Source organism: Rhinatrema bivittatum, chromosome 7, assembly GCF_901001135.1.
Source record: "Rhinatrema bivittatum chromosome 7, aRhiBiv1.1, whole genome shotgun sequence".
NCBI lineage: Eukaryota > Metazoa > Chordata > Amphibia > Gymnophiona > Rhinatrematidae > Rhinatrema > Rhinatrema bivittatum.
Window position 1 is genome coordinate 188,465,391 of NC_042621.1, and position 19,537 is coordinate 188,484,927.

The 19,537-nt window shown below is 40.4% G+C and overlaps 1 protein-coding gene across 2 annotated transcripts in view; it reads left to right on the forward strand.

Moving 5' to 3' along the window:
- Nucleotides 1-11,457, forward strand: part of ANTXRL (ANTXR like) — a 166,944-nt gene extending 155,487 nt beyond the window's left edge. For both annotated transcript variants that reach the window (XM_029609652.1, XM_029609654.1), the window contains exon 18: nucleotides 6,454-11,457. In XM_029609652.1, coding sequence (XP_029465512.1) covers nucleotides 6,454-6,684 — 231 coding nt within the window. In that variant the 3' untranslated portion in view covers nucleotides 6,685-11,457. The remainder of the gene's footprint in view (nucleotides 1-6,453) is intronic.
- The last annotated feature ends 8,080 nt before the right edge of the window (nucleotides 11,458-19,537 follow it).

A 19,537-nucleotide genomic window follows, 5' to 3' on the forward strand; every position in this document is an offset into this window, starting at 1 on the left:
CACCACATTCAGGACACTCAGCAAAACAGCACAATCTAAAGCTCTGTCCAGTTGAACTCAGCAGGATTTCCTGTATAAATTCATGAGGCAATAATAGAAAACACATGTTTTCTTTTTTTTTTCTTTTGCAATACAGAGAAAAATAGAAGTAATTATTTTATAAATACAATCATATATTTTTCCAAGCATAAAATTATATATCACATGCAATTGCATCATACATCATACCCTAAGTATAAAGTACTATACCTTTACTTATACAAGGTGATGTTCTCTCTAAAGGATAGTATATAATTCTACACAAATGATACTGAATGTTGATATTTATAAGTTCCTATATAATATGGACTATATTATATAATTGCATATGGATCTGTTTATATGCTGTCTTTTGCACAGAATCAAAATATAATATGATCATAGACTATACTGTGAAAGGTAACAAAATATCCCACACTATAGGTAGAATCATATCCCATACTATTGATGCCTTCAGTGTTACTGTGTACCATGAATTGAATCATAGTAATAATACTACTTACATTTTAAGATAACACAATCTCTCTAACAGCATTTTATTCATAGAGGGGACAATTTTCCAAGGGATTTTTGCAACTTAACACCTGTTTACATGTAGAAAGAAACCCTTTGCAAATTGCCTCACTGCTTCTGTGGGGAAAAGGGGCAGCGATGAGGCTAGGGCAGGCCCCTGATAGAACACCTGGGGATTTCATTTCAATTTTTCCTTGCATTTTTTACCTTGTGTCCTTTTCACCAATAGAGTATGCAGGGTAAAGAATTCTCAGTAGTGGAATTTTCTAAAAGAAACTCCAAGAAGAGTTTTCCTTTGACACTCGGCATCTAAGCACCACATCCTATTTGAAAACTGGCCTCATAAGCAGGAGGCAGCTAGGATATAAATAAAAAAAAAAGTGCATAGTCTTGATACGATGAGGTACTGACGTGCACCTTCAATACTGTGTACAATTCTGGTCGCTGCATCTCAAAAAAGATATAATTGCGATGGAGAAGGTACAGAGAAGGGCAACCGAAATGATAAGGGGAATGGAACAGCTCCCCTATGAGGAAAGACTAAAGAGGTTAGGACTTTTCAGCTTGGAGAAGAGACGGCTGAGGGGGGATATGATAGAGGTGTTTAAAATCATGAGAGGTCTTGAACGGGTAGATGTGAATCGGTTATTCTCTCTTTCAGATAATAGAGAGACTAGGGGGCACTCCATGAAGTTAACATGTGGCACATTTAAAACTAATCTGAGAAAGTTCTTTTTCACTCAACGCACAATTAAACTCTGGAAATTTTTGCCAGAGGATGTGGTTAGTGCAGTTAGTATAGGATAAGGATTGGATAAGTTCGTGGAGGAGAAGTCCATTACCTGCTATTAATTAAGTTGACTTAGAAAATAGCCACTGCTATTACTAGCAACAGTAACATGGAATAGACTTAGCTTTTGGGTACTTGCCAGGTTCTTATGGCCTGAATTAGCCACTGTTGGAAACAGGATGCTGGGCTTGATGGACCCTTGGTCTGACCCAGTATGGCATGTTCTTATGTTCTTATGCACCATATCTGATTAGCTCAATGTTGCCAAAAAATGTGAAAAGGCAGTGACAGGAGCCAGAGGAATACAGGGTGCATAGGGAAAGGTGTGACTTTCAGAAAAAGGAGGTAAATCTGCCTCTGCCAAAGTACTTGCTCCAGTTCCAGTAGCTTCAAAAGATTATGGACAGAGAACCAAAAGTCTAGAGGACGGCTACCAAAATGGTGCAGAGTCTGCATCATAAGCTCTATGACTTAAGGCTTAAAGGTCTAAATATATATACCTTGGAAAAAAAAAGGAAGAGCCACAAGAGGTAAGCATTTTTAAGTAGAAAAGGAGTTGCAGAACACAAGGGATCCAAGTATGGGACAGGAAGCGGGAAGGACTCAGGTGCATCACAAGGTACTATTTCTTCACAGAAAGGATAGTGGATGCATGGAACAGCCTCTCACTGGAGATGATGAAGGCCAAACCAGTTGCCGGAATCCATGAAAACATGGGATAAGCATAGAGGATCCTTTTACGTAACCCCTGCTAGGAGAACATAAAATAAAAAGCATGTGCTGAGGATTTTTTTTTCCCCCTTTGTACTGATTTGTGGATTCAGAAAGCAGTGGTTGAGTAGATGCTGCAGTGAATCAGGCTCAGAAGTATCTTTCAGTGATACTTCTTCCTGGATAGGGAAAGCCCCTTTCCCTTCGGCGGCTTGATCAGATGTCCCCTTGCGGATCGATATGACTGCCTCTTGTGACCCAGCACAACCCATAGGCGTCTTGCATCTCAGGTAAACCCAAACCCTAGGAAAAGTTTTCAGTCAACACTTTGGGTTGGTGGTTTCAATATTATTAACACGAAACAGAGGTAGCTACAGGCTTCCATAGTAGAGAACTCAAACAGCAAGTAGCAAAATAAAACATTTTAGCAGCACAGTAAACTCCTCAGACTTGGGAATTTATTCATGATAAAAATCCCTCCAGTTTAGTTCATCTGAGAAAATCAGTCACTTAACTCAATTCTGAGACTGAGCCAAAGGATGAGACTTCCAAGCCTTGCTGTTCTATAATTCCTTCTTTAAGGGCTCGTCCTAAAGAAGCTAGTCCTTATGCCTATACATTGTCTCCCTCCATGGGAAAAAATGTGCCTTACTGGGTTTTTTTCTGAAAACCTGGGATCACAAAGTATGGCAACCAGACAAAAGGCTCCTGAACAAAAAAATAAATGAGCATACACACACTGCGAGCCTCACCCTTTATACTGCTCTCTCTCTGACACTCTGTCTCTCTGCGACATCACCCAGGCTTAAAGGCACAACTATTATTTTATACCACATACCACTGAAAACAATGCAGCCTCTGGGTAGAGGTTACAGATTATGAAGAGGTTAAAGGGTGAAAATATTAGTGGCCACAGGGACCAGAATTAAGACCTGGGCCACACTTAGTTTTAGGGAAATAAGGGTAAAGCGAGAGACCAAGCAGGGACTGTGTTGCTATAAAAGAAAAGGAAAATGGGAAGAATGAATGGGGAATCTTTATCTGCCATTATATTGTATATTTATGTTTCTATGCTAAGCATGTTAGACATTGTGTATAGAATTGCTTAACCAGTCCACGATCTCTACAGTGAGGTTGGGATAATTAGCACATCATTAGCATACCTGGAACTTTTCAGTTCTGCAAGATTAAAAATAGTTTCCAGCCTGTGGTGGCTGTGGTTTGATTTTTGGCCCAGAGTCTTTTTTTCTTATTCTCTGTCCTTGTCTCTATTCCTTTCTTTGTTTTCTGTCTCTCTGGGGGTTCTTTTTTCTTTTCTATTTCAGTTCTCTCCCTTTCCTTCAGCAGCAGATACTTTTAACACTTTCTCTTCTTTCTTTTTCTCTCCCCTTCTGCATTTTTCTTTCTTTCTCTTCTTTCTATTCATCCTACCTGCTTTGCTCCGCCCTCTTTCTCCTTCATTCCTCATCCCATGCCTGGTTCCTCTCCTTCACCATCTCCTGCCCTCCCTTGACCTCACTCTCATGCCTAGGTCTTCCTCCTCCCCATTCCCTACCTTTTCTCTCTGTTCCCCCTTACTCTCATCTTCCCCTAACTCAACTCTTTCTCTTCCTTGTTATTACCTTCTCCTTCCCCTAACCTCTTTGTAATCCTTGAACTGTTTTCTGACTGCCCCCTCTTACTCCTTCCACATTCTTGTCACTCTCCTTGCTTACCTCTCTCACTCTTTCCTCTCACAGCCTCTTTACACTCATTTTGACTCTTTACTCTCACTGACCCCCATCACCACCACCACCACTATCTCACACACACACCCACACACACTCACACTCAGTTTTCTCTTCCCCTTCCTTTGATCTCTCACTCATTCACACATACACATTTTCTTTTGCCCTCTCCTCTCCTTCTATTTTACCAGTATCCATGCAGGTCTGGAGAGGAAGACAGTGTTTTCCCACCTCTCACTGCTGATTGGTTCATTCCTTTAGCCAGAACCAATCAGCGGTGGCAAGCAGAGAATCAGCAGCAGAGCTTCCTCCTGCCTCAGACTCCATCCTAGTGCCTATCATTTATTCAGCACAGATTGAGGAAAGAGGTTTCACCTTCTCCTCTAAGCTTGGCTTAGAGGAGAAGGTGAAACCTAGGATCCTGTAGATCCTGGATGCTCTCCCTGGAGAGTTTCCAGGTATGATCATTAGCTTAAAAACATTTTCACTGTGTTCAGGTTCCATGCTTACACAGTGGATAGGAACATAAGGAATGCCATGCTGGGTCAGAACAAAGTCTATCAAGCCCAGCATCCTGTCACTGACAGTGGCCAGGTTGGTTTGCAAGTACCTGACAGATCCCAAAGTAGATTTATTTCTTGTTGCTTACACCCAGAGATAGCAATAACTTTCTCTATTCTATCTGACTAATAATGTTTTATAAACCTTTCCTCCAAGAACTCATCCAAACCAGTTCTTTTTCCAGAACATATACATATTAGACTAAGGATAGTTACAGTGCTACAAGCTGTTATTCCCTGCTTAAATTATAATAGTTATTATCTATTCCAGTCTCCCAAAATCAGACCTGTTTGAAAATAACATGTGGTAAGTTGGGCGATAGCATCTCAGAAAAAGCCAGAGAAATAAGGAGGCTGGTTCTGGCTGTTCCTTATGTGCAGTTTATTTACAGTGGAAAAACCAAAATCAAAACAGTCAGTGCAGCTCACCATAACTTCAGGTAACACACAGTCCTTAAATGTAATAGATCTTAGCATACGGTGGGTCTCTGCCTGCTCTCCCGGGCCTGCTTAATCTTTCTAGGCTCTGAGTTCTAATATTCTGGTGAAGGGCTCCTCCCTTCACCCAGGATTCTCTGTGGGTCTGGATCTTTAGAGAACCGGGTGAGACAGCTGTGCCTGGTGTTCACTGGGGAGGGTGTCTCCAGTGAAAAGTCCCTCCAGGGGACCTTTCCTCCCTGTGCTTACCACCCGAGGGCCCTTCCCTCTCGGGTTGCAGTACTGGTGATCAATAATATTCCTCAGTCAAGTCTCTAGTAATTATCTTTTATTAGGTAAAAGTAGGAAAAAAGACAGATAAGAATGCGAGAATTATAGTCAGCTCTCGGGAGTAGTCCAAGACAGTACAAAATAGTGACTTGCCTCAGTAGCTACTCAGCTTATACATGACATATAGCTTTGTTATATAGCACAGTGTTTTTACTTTTTTTTCTTTTCTCCGGGGCTTACCATATTAGGCATGGAAAGGTACAGAAACTTCTTACTACTAAGGCTAGAACTGAGAGCTGCCAAATACCTTTATCCGAGATACTTTTCTGTTCACTGGTTTCTGGCCTTGGACTTATAATGGGTGAAAAGGTCATGCCTGTTTCTCACTTGTGCTGCATTCTTGCTGAAGTCTTCATTTCATTTTTTGTATTATTTGATCCATTCTATCTTCACTGGTCCCTTAAGGTAGTCTGAGGGAGTTTCCTAGAGACTCCTTCACAACCCAGATACACTGCCTGTTTGTATACTAATACTGTAGGTATATTAGCGTGTTCATTGCATTGTGACAGCAATGTTTTTTTTATGGGGGAAAGGAGAGGGGAGAGAATGGAGTAAATTTCCCACATCTGTCCTTGAGATACTCAAAATATTTCAGTCATGTGGAAATGAGAATGTTAAAGCATCATGTCTTGTTTTCATTGGTCGCCAAAGCCCACCAATCCTCAGCTGCTGCATGCAGCAGGCCCCATAGTTCAGAGTCCTTTTTGTATTCTGTTCAGCTGGAATACATAACTTCTCTGGCTTATTAGATGGTGCATATCACTCTTATTTCCTCTTAATCCTTATCATGGCCTACTAGTTTTATAACCATGTGTCTATTGTACATTAATTCATGAAGCCTTCTAGTTTGAATACTGGCTTTTCCTTACCTGTAACTGCCCTTCCTGATGAGTGGCTTCTAGTGAGGGGAAGAAGCATACTAGCTGTGAGCTAAAAGCCTAGAGACTTTGGGAAACCAGCAGGTTTAAATCCTTCAGTTCACCAAGGTGTATTTGGGTAGTAACAATAATAATGGCATTTTCCTTTTCTTGACCTTAATTGGAGCAGACTGGGAAGGAACTGGAGAAGGCTGCGCTACACAGCCCCACAAATTTTGCAAAACTGTTCCCCTGCCTTGCACACGCTGTGCACGGCCCGCCAATTTTATAACATGCACGCGCCGGCGTGCGCACGTTATAAAATCGGCGCATCCACGTGTGCACACCAGGTAGCACGCACATGCCCATCTTAAAATCTACCCCTATGTGATTTGAAATTATTATTATTCTTTACTGAGGAGATTAAAGATCATCGATGCTGTCCTATATATGTTTACACATTAATACTGAATGTTTTTATATCATAGGGCAGATGTATGAACTTCACCAGGGTGAAAGCAGATGGAAATTCAGCAGCTCCAATCTACTCTGCGAAGCAGCAAAACAAGGAGAATGTCCCTATCAACAACCCACCAAAACGTCAGGCTCCTTCCCTGTCCATGCAGCCGCCTGTAAGACAGCCGCCTCTGGGGCCTCCACCTGTACGAACACCACCTGGACCGCCTCCATCCCGTCCGCCACCAGAGCCCCTAGCATGAGGATCTACGGCACCTGGAGAATAGAAACAGAATTTGTTTTGCTGAACTCAGCATATTTATTGATTCTTGGGGAGAGGGAGGGTTGTTTAAAAAATAAAAGAAGAAATTTGGGATTTGTTGCTGGTCAGCAAAAATTGTCACGTTCTGTGGTAGCACAGATTATCGTCTCCATGGTGCTGTGGTGTGTTTTGCATGCCACTCAGTCAGAGCAAAACACAGAAACTTCCTGTCATGCTTTCTGTATGGTTTCCTGTAAGGAGTGAAACATTTTTAAATATCCTTGGTGCCTCGAAGTCATACTATTCATAGAGGCTTATGAAATAATGTAAAATGTTTACATATTTCTTATGGGTACCTGCCCAAGGCTAATGCAATACTATAACCACATGACAAGGCTCTAAAGAGAAAGTTGCACTCTGGTTTGCAATACTATATGATTATGTCACAGTATTCCACAGCACGGTGAGGTAGGTTATACAACCATCCTTGGGAAGAGCAATTGTTTATTGTTCCACAGACCCAAGGACTTGGTTATTGCGCCTAAAGATGTCTATTTAGAAGAAAAGAACCAGGATACTATGAGTGACAGATGACTGGAGAATAAATCCAACTAATTCATGATAGAAGCCCATCCTTCCTTCATAAACAGGAAAGCTTTGAGTTATTTTAATGAGCACTGTAGTCTATGCTCTCTTTTTCTATCCCTTTGATCCTTTTCTATTTCTAAGACTTGGGGGTCATCAGGAAGAGCAGAGAGAAAGTCTAGGGATGCAGCAAGGGGGTGGGAAGTTCCTCTTAATTCCCAGTACATTCAGTTCTAGGACTTGCATAATAATTTCATTTTCCTTTGGAAACTGAGGGCTACAATTCTCAGCTTCCAATAGATAACAGAAAGGCAGGGCTCAAACCCCTGTCCATTATAGTGTGGTATGGAGCCATTTAATAATCTTCTGGACCTCTGTCTATTTCTCTCACTCACTCCAAAAATTAGGGGTGTGCACTTGGAAAATTTTAGTTTTCTTTTGATTTTTGTTTCATTTTTCTTTTTCATTTCTTGTTTTGTTTTCCATATCAAAAACTAAATTTAATAGACAAATAGCAAAATGATAAAAAAGTGTCCCCTCTTCCCATCCACTAAACCCACTTAAATGAAAGGCCCCCAGGACCCCTGTGACCTCCCTCCTTCCCCCAGTTCTTATCCCATCGTGGTTTTTCCAGGGGCAAGAGCAAACCCCAGTCACTCCTGCCCCGCAGCTCTAGATTTTAAAATTGGCCACCAGTCAACCTGAGACCAGCGCCATTTTGCTATTCAACAGAATCTGCCCTACAACATAATGTTATCGGCCTCAGGTTGACGAGCGGTCATCCTGAAAATCCATGCTGCAGGGCAGGAATAACTGGGGAGGTCTCCTACCCCTGGAAAACCCACACTGGGGTAAGTACTGGGATCTGGGAGCCAGAAGGGACCCTTCATCTAAGCGGGCTTAGCAGACAGAAGGAAAGAAGGACCCTGTCCTGGACCCAGAGGCTCGCTCTTTTTTTTTTTTTTTTATAGTGGTAGTGGCTGCCGCTTCTTCAAAATGAAACAAAAGCAAACAGAATTTTGTTAGGTTCTCTTTCATTTCATTTTCAAAATGTCACTGACATTTCCTATTTCGTTTCAAACAATAGCACTTCCCTACTTTTTATAAAAGTAATTTAAATGTGGACTGTTTTCAAAGGCGCATTTGAAAAATGAATGGTCAGACTGAGACAAATTTATATTTCCAGCTGTCTTTGGCTGCCTGAGTTGACAGGATAAGTGTCTCATGCCCTCAGATTGTCTCTCAGGTTTACTGTATGCCAATCAGATTAGATGGCAACGAAAGCTTGGTGGTACAGGAGAAAGGAAAGAGGCACAGTTTCAGACTTGCTTAATGGAGTAGTGTGACCCATGAGTTCCTAAAATAATCAAACTATCCATGGATGTACCCCTCACCACCATCACCATCAAACCCCATTGTTGTCCAGTATAGAACCAAAATATTATATTAGTTTTGCAAGAAGGAATTAAATAGTCAAGGGTGTGGTTAGTAAAAGTGCCTTCAGATTGAGAGGAATGCTGAGCATCCGGCTGATCTGTACCTGCATGTTTGGAATGGGAGTTTCATGAGCAAGTAGCTGTGGATAACTAATTTGGTTGGGTGGGGAGGAGGATAAAGCTTTGTCTTCCATATAATGTTGTTTTGCATGTCTGATGTTAGCATTACCGAAGATCTTCAATCACTAATGACTTTCTTTGGATCATTCTTTTGTTCCGATGTTGCCCCATGCAACAAAAATTTGCTGTAAAGGTTTCAATATATAGATTTCCACTTCCAGCCCCATGTATGTATGCATCAAGAATGATGGGACAAGTAGTTTTAAGAAGGAAGGTGAGATGGGTAAAATAAATCAATCTACTAAGGAATGGACACAAAACAAGCCAATCAGTTGGGTACCAGCTTGAATGCAAATAGTTTGCATGCTTCCCTTTCCTTTTTGTGGAGATTAATTTAATATAGAAAGTACCTTGGAAGCTGTTATACTAAAAGGAGATAAACTTTGTGAAGATAGCTTTGCATGCTAAATCAGTGATTAGTGCATAATATTTGAGAGTATGCAGTATTTAGTGATTTAGCATGCAAAGCTGTCTTTACTAAGTTTGTCTCCTTTGCAAAGAGCTTTGTGCATATGAAATTAGATTCAAATTCATAGCAAATGATCTGCTGTGATGTAAATCATGCAAAGCAGCTCATTAACTATGAGTGCAATGTGATATTGAGTTCACAGGATTTCTTTTGCACGTTTTTGCATAGCTAATTTCTTTGCTCTATATTTCTACCAGGATGATGTGCATATCAGTCCTGATAGAAAACTAGCTTGCGCGGTATACTAAAGTGCAGGTGACTTGTGGTGCACTTTAGTGCATTGGCCTCAAAGTTTTATTGACTGTGTAGTCAGAGGGCATGTATGTAAGTCAGAGGGCATGTTTTCTGTATTAATAATTTCAGAAAGTCTCATGAGACTGTGAAAGATTGTTTTGCATTTGTAGGAATGAAAGATATACTGTAGTTGCATAGTCATGTAGGTTGAAAGAAAACCAGACCATCTTATAATTGCCTACCAAACTACCTCTTTGCTTATCCAGAGGTAGGCAAAACGTATTGTGCATCTGTAGCCAATTCTGCCACACAGAGAAAAATATTCCATCCTAGCCTCAAGTATGACTACCAGCTTGTCCCTAGATGAACTCCTTGCCCTAGAGTCTAACTACATCATCATGTTTTTTGTCAAACTGCACATTGGCATTTTGAGTTTTGCATAATGTTTCTTTGGCACTGTAGACATTCTGCAATGTAATTAAGAAACGTGCATGCTGCTACTTGAAAAGGCAGCATGCAAGGCACAAATATACACAAATGTGTTATCATATTGTCTTAGGTTTTTCAAGAAGTAAAAATTCAGAAAATGGTGTATACATGGCACATGCCCAACTATTCAGAAGCATTCATACGTTTCTGAACATATTTCCTATACACTGATGTTTATCATTGATAATCTTATTATATAATATCTGAGAAAAGGAAAGTTTTTTGGTTCTTTGTTAATGCTGGGGATGAGAGGGGAGAGTTGCCATGAACACAAAATAGGGAATAAGTCAGTTGTGAATTTTTTATTTGACTTATCAAGTCCAATGATTATGTTTGATAACATTTGTTATGCAATTATTTTGTTTTTTCCATTAATTCTGGCTTCATAGGAAGCCTTTGAGCTATCAGAAATCTCCTGAAATAGGTTTGATTCAATTGCAAACTAACAAGAATAGAAGATATGGATGTAAAAAAAAAAAAAAAAGGAAATAAGAAAGAAAAGACAAGTGAAGAGAGAAGAAAAGGAAACGCAGGGAAAAAGAGAGACAAAGGGCTGGAACTGGCAATTTATTTCAGGAAACAGAACAGGGTTCCAACTTTTCTATTCATTTGGAGGTTGATAGTTTTCACTTTCCAATATTTTCTTCATCCGTTTATATTCATTTCGAATGTGTCTCGAGTTGTTATGACTGCTATTAGACCTGCTTTTGTAAATAGAAAGAGTTTAACAGGGAATAACAGAACATTTCCGCTTTTACTGCTGGACAGTTAGAGTAATTTATTTAAACGGGGTTCATGATATATACCAGTGGCAAAGGACCCTGCATGCAAACATTACAAAACATTGCTAGCAAGTTAGTGGGGTTGATTTTTTTTTTCTGATGTCATATAACCAAGTGGGAGGGAGGCAACTTTGCTTTGTGCCATTTATAGCAGTATTCTTCTTGGTTAGATGCTTCTTAGTAGTGACAGTGCATAGGCATGCAAGATATATATTAACCCAGAAAATCCATGACTGGCAGGGCTTAAACAAATCCTGTAGAGACAGGATTTGGGAGGGAGGTCGTAGCAGGCAAGAATGGGAAGAAAGGAATAGATTTAATGTTGAGCATCTTATGTCTGATATTTACAAGATGTGCATTTACTGTAGGGAGTTTCTTTTTGGTTTTAAAAGGTAAAGCAATCTTTTACATATTGTACAGCTGTCTATAGTACGGTGGACATCTTCATGCTTTCCATGTTATAATTGTATTACTCTGTGCTGTCCCTTTTTCTGACACTTTTGGAACAATACCTAAACTGAATGTGGAAAACTGTAATTTGATGCGACTGTATTCTTTTACCAAAGAAAGAGACAATAAAATGTGCTGATTAAACCCTGCTTCACTCTCAGACAGATTTGTACAGACTACAGACAGTGGGGGGGAGGGGGTTTTCCTGATATTGTACGCCTGATTCCTCCTGTATAGCAAATGTAACACTGAATTTCATTAAGATTTGGAGCACTAAAGCAACTCCTGATTTTCCCTGGGGCACTGGGTATTTCCATTTCAGCTGGACACATAACAGAGAACATTTAACCACTCCACTTTGTGTGAAGTTTCAAAAGCCCACACAGCAAGTAGTCATGAGCACCTTGCACTGATGGAACAGGGCACTTTTAAACTGTTGTTATGACGGAAATTTCTTTACAGGGGTAATTTTGAGACTGCAGAGCTTCAAAGTCTGTGGGCACATTCTCTCCATGGGCTGTACACTAAATTTCAAAGTGAAAATATGCACATTCTGTCAAAAAAACGGCCTGCTCACATTTGAACCTGCTAATTTGTGTTGGTATTTTTCATGGCAAAACCTATGCGCATATGTTAGAAAATTCAAAAGTATATGCAATGCATAGTTCCAAGCCTCACCCCTGGGAATGCTTCCCCCTACTGTGGATAAAAGCACATGCAGAGAGGCCCTACATGCATATAGGGAGGGCAGTTCTCTAAAAGCCCATTTCCATGAGTAGAAGTGGCTTTTATTATTAATCGCTATATGAATGTGTAACATCTGAGTTAGCATGGACTAATCAGATCTAGTGTGTATGAGTTTGACTGTTCCAAGCATGGCTACTTCTAGGGGGCTCAGTGGAATTTCATGGCAATCTTAAATAAATCCAATCCCAACAATTTAAAAGAATTATTTCTAATTGATGAAAAAGTGTATATTCTAATTCAAAGATCACCATAGTCAACATCTGTAGGGATGTGCAGAGGCAAAAGTTTTGTTTTGGTTCATTCATTCATTTCATAGGTCGCGCCACTTGGTCCATTAGTTTCAAATGAAACAAAATGTGTTTATTCATTTTTTTTTGTTTCCCTTTAAAGTCAATGGGGGAAGCAGTGTAGGCTATTTTGAGCTTCAAAATTGGGGTTTTCTAATCAATTCTAATGAAACCTCTGTACAGACAATATCAGAAAGGGGAAGAGATTCCAAAGCACCTAGACTGTGGTAAAGTGGAACCAAAAGTGATATAAAGAGCCTAAGGCTAAAAGGGTACTAGCAGTGGCAGGAGATCTCCAAGGCATCATCAGAAGAATGAAGAAGCTGCAAGTGTTTTAAGAATAGCACAAAGCTTCAAAAGAAGATACCAATAACAGTGGAATGACCCCCAAAGACAGCATAAAAGGGGCAAAGTGGCACCAAGAGTGGCATGAACATCCCAAGGCACCATGAAGAGGGAACAAAGCAGCAAAGATGCAGAAACAAAGCCAGATATTGACAGAGAGGGCAGAGCAGCACAAAGAATGTCATGAAGACTCCAAAGCACCATGAGAGGTGCAAAGCAGCCACCCACAGTGGCAAGAACCCCCCAAGGTGTAGAGTCTGGGGTATGTAAGCAAGACAAAGTGGAAAAAAGACACTCAAAGTGTAAAGTCTGTGATGTGGCAGCAAGGCTGAGTGTCAGAAAGACCCCCAAGGTGTAAAGTCTGGGGTATGGCAGCAAGAACTCAAAGGTGGGAATATGGCAGCAAGGCAGAGTGGTAGCAAGACATAACATAAGAACATAAGATTTGCCATATTGGGTCAGACCAAAGATCCATCAAGTCCAATATCCCAAAATGTTGATAGACTCCATGCTGCTTACCCCAGAGATAAGCAGTGGATTTCCCCAAATCTGTCCCTTATTTTCCCAAGTCTGACCTTATTTATATTCTGCTTTTTGGAAGACTATAAATAAGTCCACCTTAATAATGGTTTATGGCCTCTTCTTCCAGGAACTTGTCCAAAACATTTTTAAACACTTCACTAACAGCTTTTACCACATCCTCCAGCACTGAGTAAAAAAAAAGTTCTCTTATTTGTCCTAAGAACATGAGAAGATGCCATACTGGGTCAGACCAAGGGTCCATCAAGTCCAGTATCCTGTTTCCAACAGTGGCCAATCCAGGCCATAAGAACCTGGCAAGTACCCAGTCATTAAGTAGATCCCATACTACTAATGCCAGTAATAGCAGTGGCTATTCCCTAAGTCAACTTGAGTAACAGCAGTTAATGGACTTCTCCTCCAAGAACTTATCCAAACCTTTTTTTAAACCCAGCTATACTAACTACACTAACCACATCCTCTGGCAACAAATTCCAGAGCTTAATTGTGCATTGAGTGAAAAAGAATTTTCTACAATTATGCATTATGCACAAAAAATATCATTTCATTTGTTCTTCTAAAATTCTTGAATGATTCTTTAAAACCAACAGAATTTAATTAAAACCTTAAAACCCAAGCCTTTGGCTGAACTAGGCTGTGTGAATTTTAGACCCATAACTACTTTGTTTATCAGCATGTACTGCTTCAGAATTCAATCTTACAGCCAGGGCCTTTCTCTCTTTCTGTAACTCGCTTTTCCTGCAGTATAGTCAGAGCCCACATTAGTCTCTTAAATCTTCACAAAAGGTTTTCCAAACGCTCATAACCTGTTCAGCTGAGGACAGTACATAATCACAGAAGGCAATACACAGAGGAGTACATGAACTGTGAACGACCACAGCAGACCACCTCAGAAATAACAGAAGAAGTGTGTAATACCACTTACTGCAGAGACTACCGCATAGCAGCTATTCAACAGTCCACACACGTGGTCACACACATGTGCATCAGCAATGCCCTGCAAACATGGAAGCAGGCAAATGTGTGCACTGATGTTCCTAACGGTACTATATGCAAAGTGTTTTGGACAGGAGCACTCAGCCAATGGGATGTAATGGGCCTCTGAGATCACCCCTGCAGTGTTACATGTAATAGGTGTAGGTAAATGGTGAAAAATGTGCATATGTTGAGGGTACAGACATATATGCATACTGCTGCATCACATTAGTATCTGTGATGCAGCAGTATGCAGATGAGAGTGAACCAATGTGTGACACTGCTGTTTAAGGCATAAGAACATAAGAAATTGCCATGCTGGGTCAGACCAAGGGTTAATCAAGTCCAGCATCCTGTTTCCAACAGAGTCCGAACCAGGCCACAAGAACCTGGCAAGTACCCAAAAACCAAGAAGATCCCATGCTACTGATGCAATTAATAGCAGTGGCTATTACCTAAGTAAACTTGATTAATAGCAGTTAATGGACTACTCCTCCAAGAACTTATCCAAACTTGTTTTGAACCCATCTACACTAACTGCACTAACCACATCCTCTGGTAACAAATTCCACAGCTTAATTGTGCGTTGAGTGAAAAAGAATTTTTGATTAGTCTTAAATGTGCTACTTGCTAACTTCATGGAATGCCCCCTGATCCTTCTATTATCCGAAAGTGTAAATAACTAACTCACATCTAGTCATTCAAGACCTCTCATGATCTTAAAGACTTCTATCATATCCTCCCTCAGCCGTCTCTTCTCCAAGCTGAACAGCCCTAACCTCTTCAGCCTTTCCTCATAGGGGAGCTGTTCCATCCCCTTTATCATTTTGGTTGCCCTTCTCTGTACCTTCTCCATCGCAACTATATCTTTTTTAGATGCGGTGACCAGAATTGTATACAGTATTCAAGGTGCAGTCTCACCATGGAGCAATACAGAGGCATTATGACATTTTCCATTTTATTAACCATTCCCTTCCTAATAATTCCTAACATTCTGTTTGCTTTTTTGACTGCTGCAGCACACTGAACTGACAATTTCAAAGTATTATCCACTATGATGCTTAGATCTTTTTCCTGGGTGGTAGCTCCTAATATGGAACCTAAAATTGTGTAACTACAGCAAGGTTATTTTTCCCTATATGCAACACCTTGCACTTCTCCACATTAAATTTCATCTTCCATTTGGATGCCCAATCTTCCAGTCTTGAAAGGTCATCCTGTAATGTATCACAATCCGCTTGTGATTTAACTACTCTGAATAATTGTGTATCATCCACAAATTTGATAACCTTGCTCGTCGCATTCCTTTCCAGATCATTTATAAATATATTGAAAAGCACTGGTCTAAGTACAGATCCCTGAGGCACTCCACTGTTTACCCTTTTCCTCTGAGAAAATTGACCATTTAATCCTACTCTCTGTTTCCTGTCTTTTAACCAGTTTGTAAACCCTTGCCCTGTATGATGTGAACATTTAATGAGGATAGATGTGGCTGCAGTTAGAGGGCTTATAAACCATACTGTGTTGGTGACATGTCTGAGATCATTGGAAATTACAAGTGAAGAGAGAACAGTAGCAGATTCACAATCCTGCCTTCAGTCACCTCCAAGTGCATCCTCCCTTTGGTTTCCCAATAAGGTTACGCCACCTACATGACATCATGACAAGCAATACTTTCATCTTTTGCACCTCATTTGTGATACATTTCCTAGCTTGCTGTAGTAGGTGACATGCATCTAGGGGTGCATGCATTAAGAAAGTGGAATGCTACCTTTGAAGGAGCTCAGTAATGAGCGCCTGTTTTTTTGCACGCCAATATTGCATTGGCCTCTAAGTCAGCAAGCTGCCCAAAACACAACAGCTTCTCCCTTATTCAGCACCACCCCCACTCCCCGCCCTTTATTTTAAAATTTTTAAGATAGACTGGTGGGGCTTTCACTCCATCCTTAACTCTTTTTTTGGTTTGCACTGCCTGCTCCATGGAGAGTGGTGTGCTATATAACATTTTTGTTAAAATAGGTGTCCAGTAGGCTTGAAAAGGTTGGGAAACATTGCCTTAAAGGTGAACTTTAAAAGTGATACGTGCACCAAAACTGGGAGATGCACGCACATCTAGCACAGGCATATGTCCACTTGATTTTATAAACGGGCCACATAAGCACACGAGTACCGATGTGTGAATATCTCACATCAAGAAAAAAAGGGGCAGAATGTGGGAGGGGAATGGGCATTCCAGGGCAGGGCAAGAGATATATAGAGCACAAAATTGCTTCTCCTATGGATGAGGTGTAAGTCTGAATAAAACTATTTCCAGCGGACTCCTGGTTATGACGCGAGCCTGATCGGATGTTGGGGGTCAGAGCTCCAGAGCATCTCTTATAGGGATGTGCATTTGTTTAAAATAAATTGCCTATCTGCAATCAATATACCATATTCGTTTGATTCATTTGACCACCGAAAACGTATGAGCAAGTCCCACAAGTGAAACATATGTCATTCATTTCATTCATGTATGTTTCCCCATTTAAAAGCATTGGCTGCATTAAAACAATAGACTCTGAGGCGGAGCAGGTCATGTAGGAGTTTCCATAGCAACCAGCCCCCATGCCTATGACTCAAGTGTGAAGTCAGAGGAGAACCAGGATCTGTTGCCAAGGAATCCAGACTGATAAAGCAAGAGAACATATCAGAGGGAAGCATTTTTCTAAATCAGCGAATCACTGAACTTTCCATCCTTTGTATTGCAATCCCTGACTTTTTCAGCTTGCAGTTGGATTCTATCTCTAACTTTTGGAGGATACATCCTGCTTTGTTGTTGTCTTAGAATTCTGTATTGCTACAGTCTTCTGTGTCAACAGAAGTGTGACAGTAGCTGTTAGCTACTGTCACACTATGTTAATTTGCACAGGTTTATAATTTTTTTTTTAACATCTCACTGGTGTCACTTCTACTGACTTAGAGGAAGGTTAGTGTTCTCCAGCACTCCCTTCCCTTTAGGGAGAAGTCACTACAGGCTGCCTGGCCTGCCTGGCTGGTACTGGATATTTTTGCAGTGATTTATTACATTTTAAACCTGTTGCTGTACCTGAACTTTGCCACAATATTCCATATAGTGAGGCTGTAACTCTCAGGCCGATACAATACAATGGGCACAGCTGAGCACAATGTTTAACCGCAGTTGGACGCACATTTTGGATGCGCGTCCACAATCCCTTATAGTATAAGGGGATTAGCATGTTCAAAACGTGCATCCAATCTTCCGCGAAACTAATAGTGCTTATCAAATGCAAATGCATGTCAATGAGGCTATTAGCTATTCACCCCAGATCCAAAAAAAAAAAAAAATGCCCAGAGCAGGTGTTAATTTTTGAGCAGCTGAAAAAGTGTACAGAAAATACTGCTTTTCTGTACATCCTCCGACTTAATATCATGGCATTATTAAGTCAGAGGAACCAAAAGGTTTAAAAAAACAAATTGTGCCAGCGGTCAGGTTAGGAAAAGGAATGCTCAATTAACTAGCATCCATTTTCCTAACCCATGGCTGTGCATAGGTTAGGAAAATGGATCCTTGTAAAATTGAAATGCATTAAATCCAGCCCGAAAGAAAGAGGGTAAATGTTTTTAAGCTCAGGAGTAACCTCATATAGTGCCACTAGGGACTACAAGCTTGTAAATAAAGCTCTAGAAGGCGCTAGGGCTTTTTTAATCATTGGTTACCCAGAGTGGATGATTCTTCATTAGAAGCTATTGTATGTTTAGGTAAAAGTCCACCTTAAAGTCAAAAAGATAATAAATCTTTATGTTACTAGTCTGTAGTTCACAATAAGGTCGTGCCGGGCTTCATTCACAGAATGTCTTGTGCTGTCCTTGTACTGTCTGACACTGCAATGTTTCGGGAGACGCTCCTTCTTCAGGGAAACAGGATGCTTGATGCCGGCAAATTGTGACTGGTGGATAACCTAAAACAATGTGCAACAGAGAATCCTTTCAATGATGTATAACATCTAAATTTGCAGGCGAAACAAGATTTGAAAGGACACCTACTTGGTCTATATAGAACAGTCAATGTATTGTTGAGTCCGAGACTTCATAAATGCTGAAAGAAATGAGCCAACCAATCAAAATACATTTTTTGCATAATTCAATATATGTAAAGGACTTCAGTGTCAAAACTTACGAATGCGGTGAAAACTGGTCTACCTGCTACATCCAATGAGTCCGTCATTGGATGTAGCAGGTAGACCAATGACGGTCCATCATCTACTGCTGTAGAATGCTACATTTAAGTGAAAAAAACCCGCCGATTTAGAAGATTGACAGGCGGATATGACATGAGTATATCCAAAGAAGGTCATATACGTCATACAACAGCCATTTTGGAAAAACTGGGAAAGTCTAGTTCTCCTTAAATGTGTATGTACATCATCTGGAAGCCATATTGAAAAAAAGAAAAATAGTCTTTATAACGTTGTTAAATCAGAGAATACCATTTGACTTTTTAATTCAGGCCAAACTGTTCAATGCACTGTAAATGGAAAATCCATTGATTCTCCTTGAAATTGAGAATCGATTGTCTGTCCCCTCCATGCCATGAGTAGGGGACATGCTCAAAAATTAACCACTTGAAATCTTCAAAGGAGTGATTGGCAGAAATGCAATGTTGTACGATGAGTGCTTTGAGGTCCTTGTTTTTAATGTGACTTTTATGTTCGGTTAATCGTGTCCGGATTCTACGTTTTGTACGACCAACATATGTCAAAAAATAGGGACATTGTAGGCCATATACTATGAAGCTCGTGTTGCAGTCAATGTCTTGTTTTCTATGTATTTTAACTTAAATGTTAGGGTTCTACAGCGGGTGACTGTCAATGACGGACTCAATGGATGTAGCAGGTAGACCAGTTTTCACCGCACATGTAAGTTTTTACGCTGAAGTCCTCTACATGTATTGAATTATGCAAAAAATGTATTTTGATCGGTTGGCTCATTTCTTTCAGCGTTTATGAAGTCTCGGTCTCAACGATACATTGACAATTCTATGCAGACCAAGTAGGTATCCTTTAAAATTTTGTTTCGCCTCCAAATTTAGATGTTATACATCATTGAAAGGGTTCTCTGTTGCACATTGTTTTAGGTTATCCACCAGTCACAATTTGCCAGCATCAAGCATCCCCTGTTTCCCTGAAGAAGGAGCGTCTTCCGAAACATTGCAGTGTTGGACAGCACAAGGACAGCATAAGACATTCTATGAATGAAGCCCGGCACGACCTTATTGTGAACTACAGACTGGTAACAAAAAGATTTATTATCTTTTCGACTTTAAGGTGGACTTTTA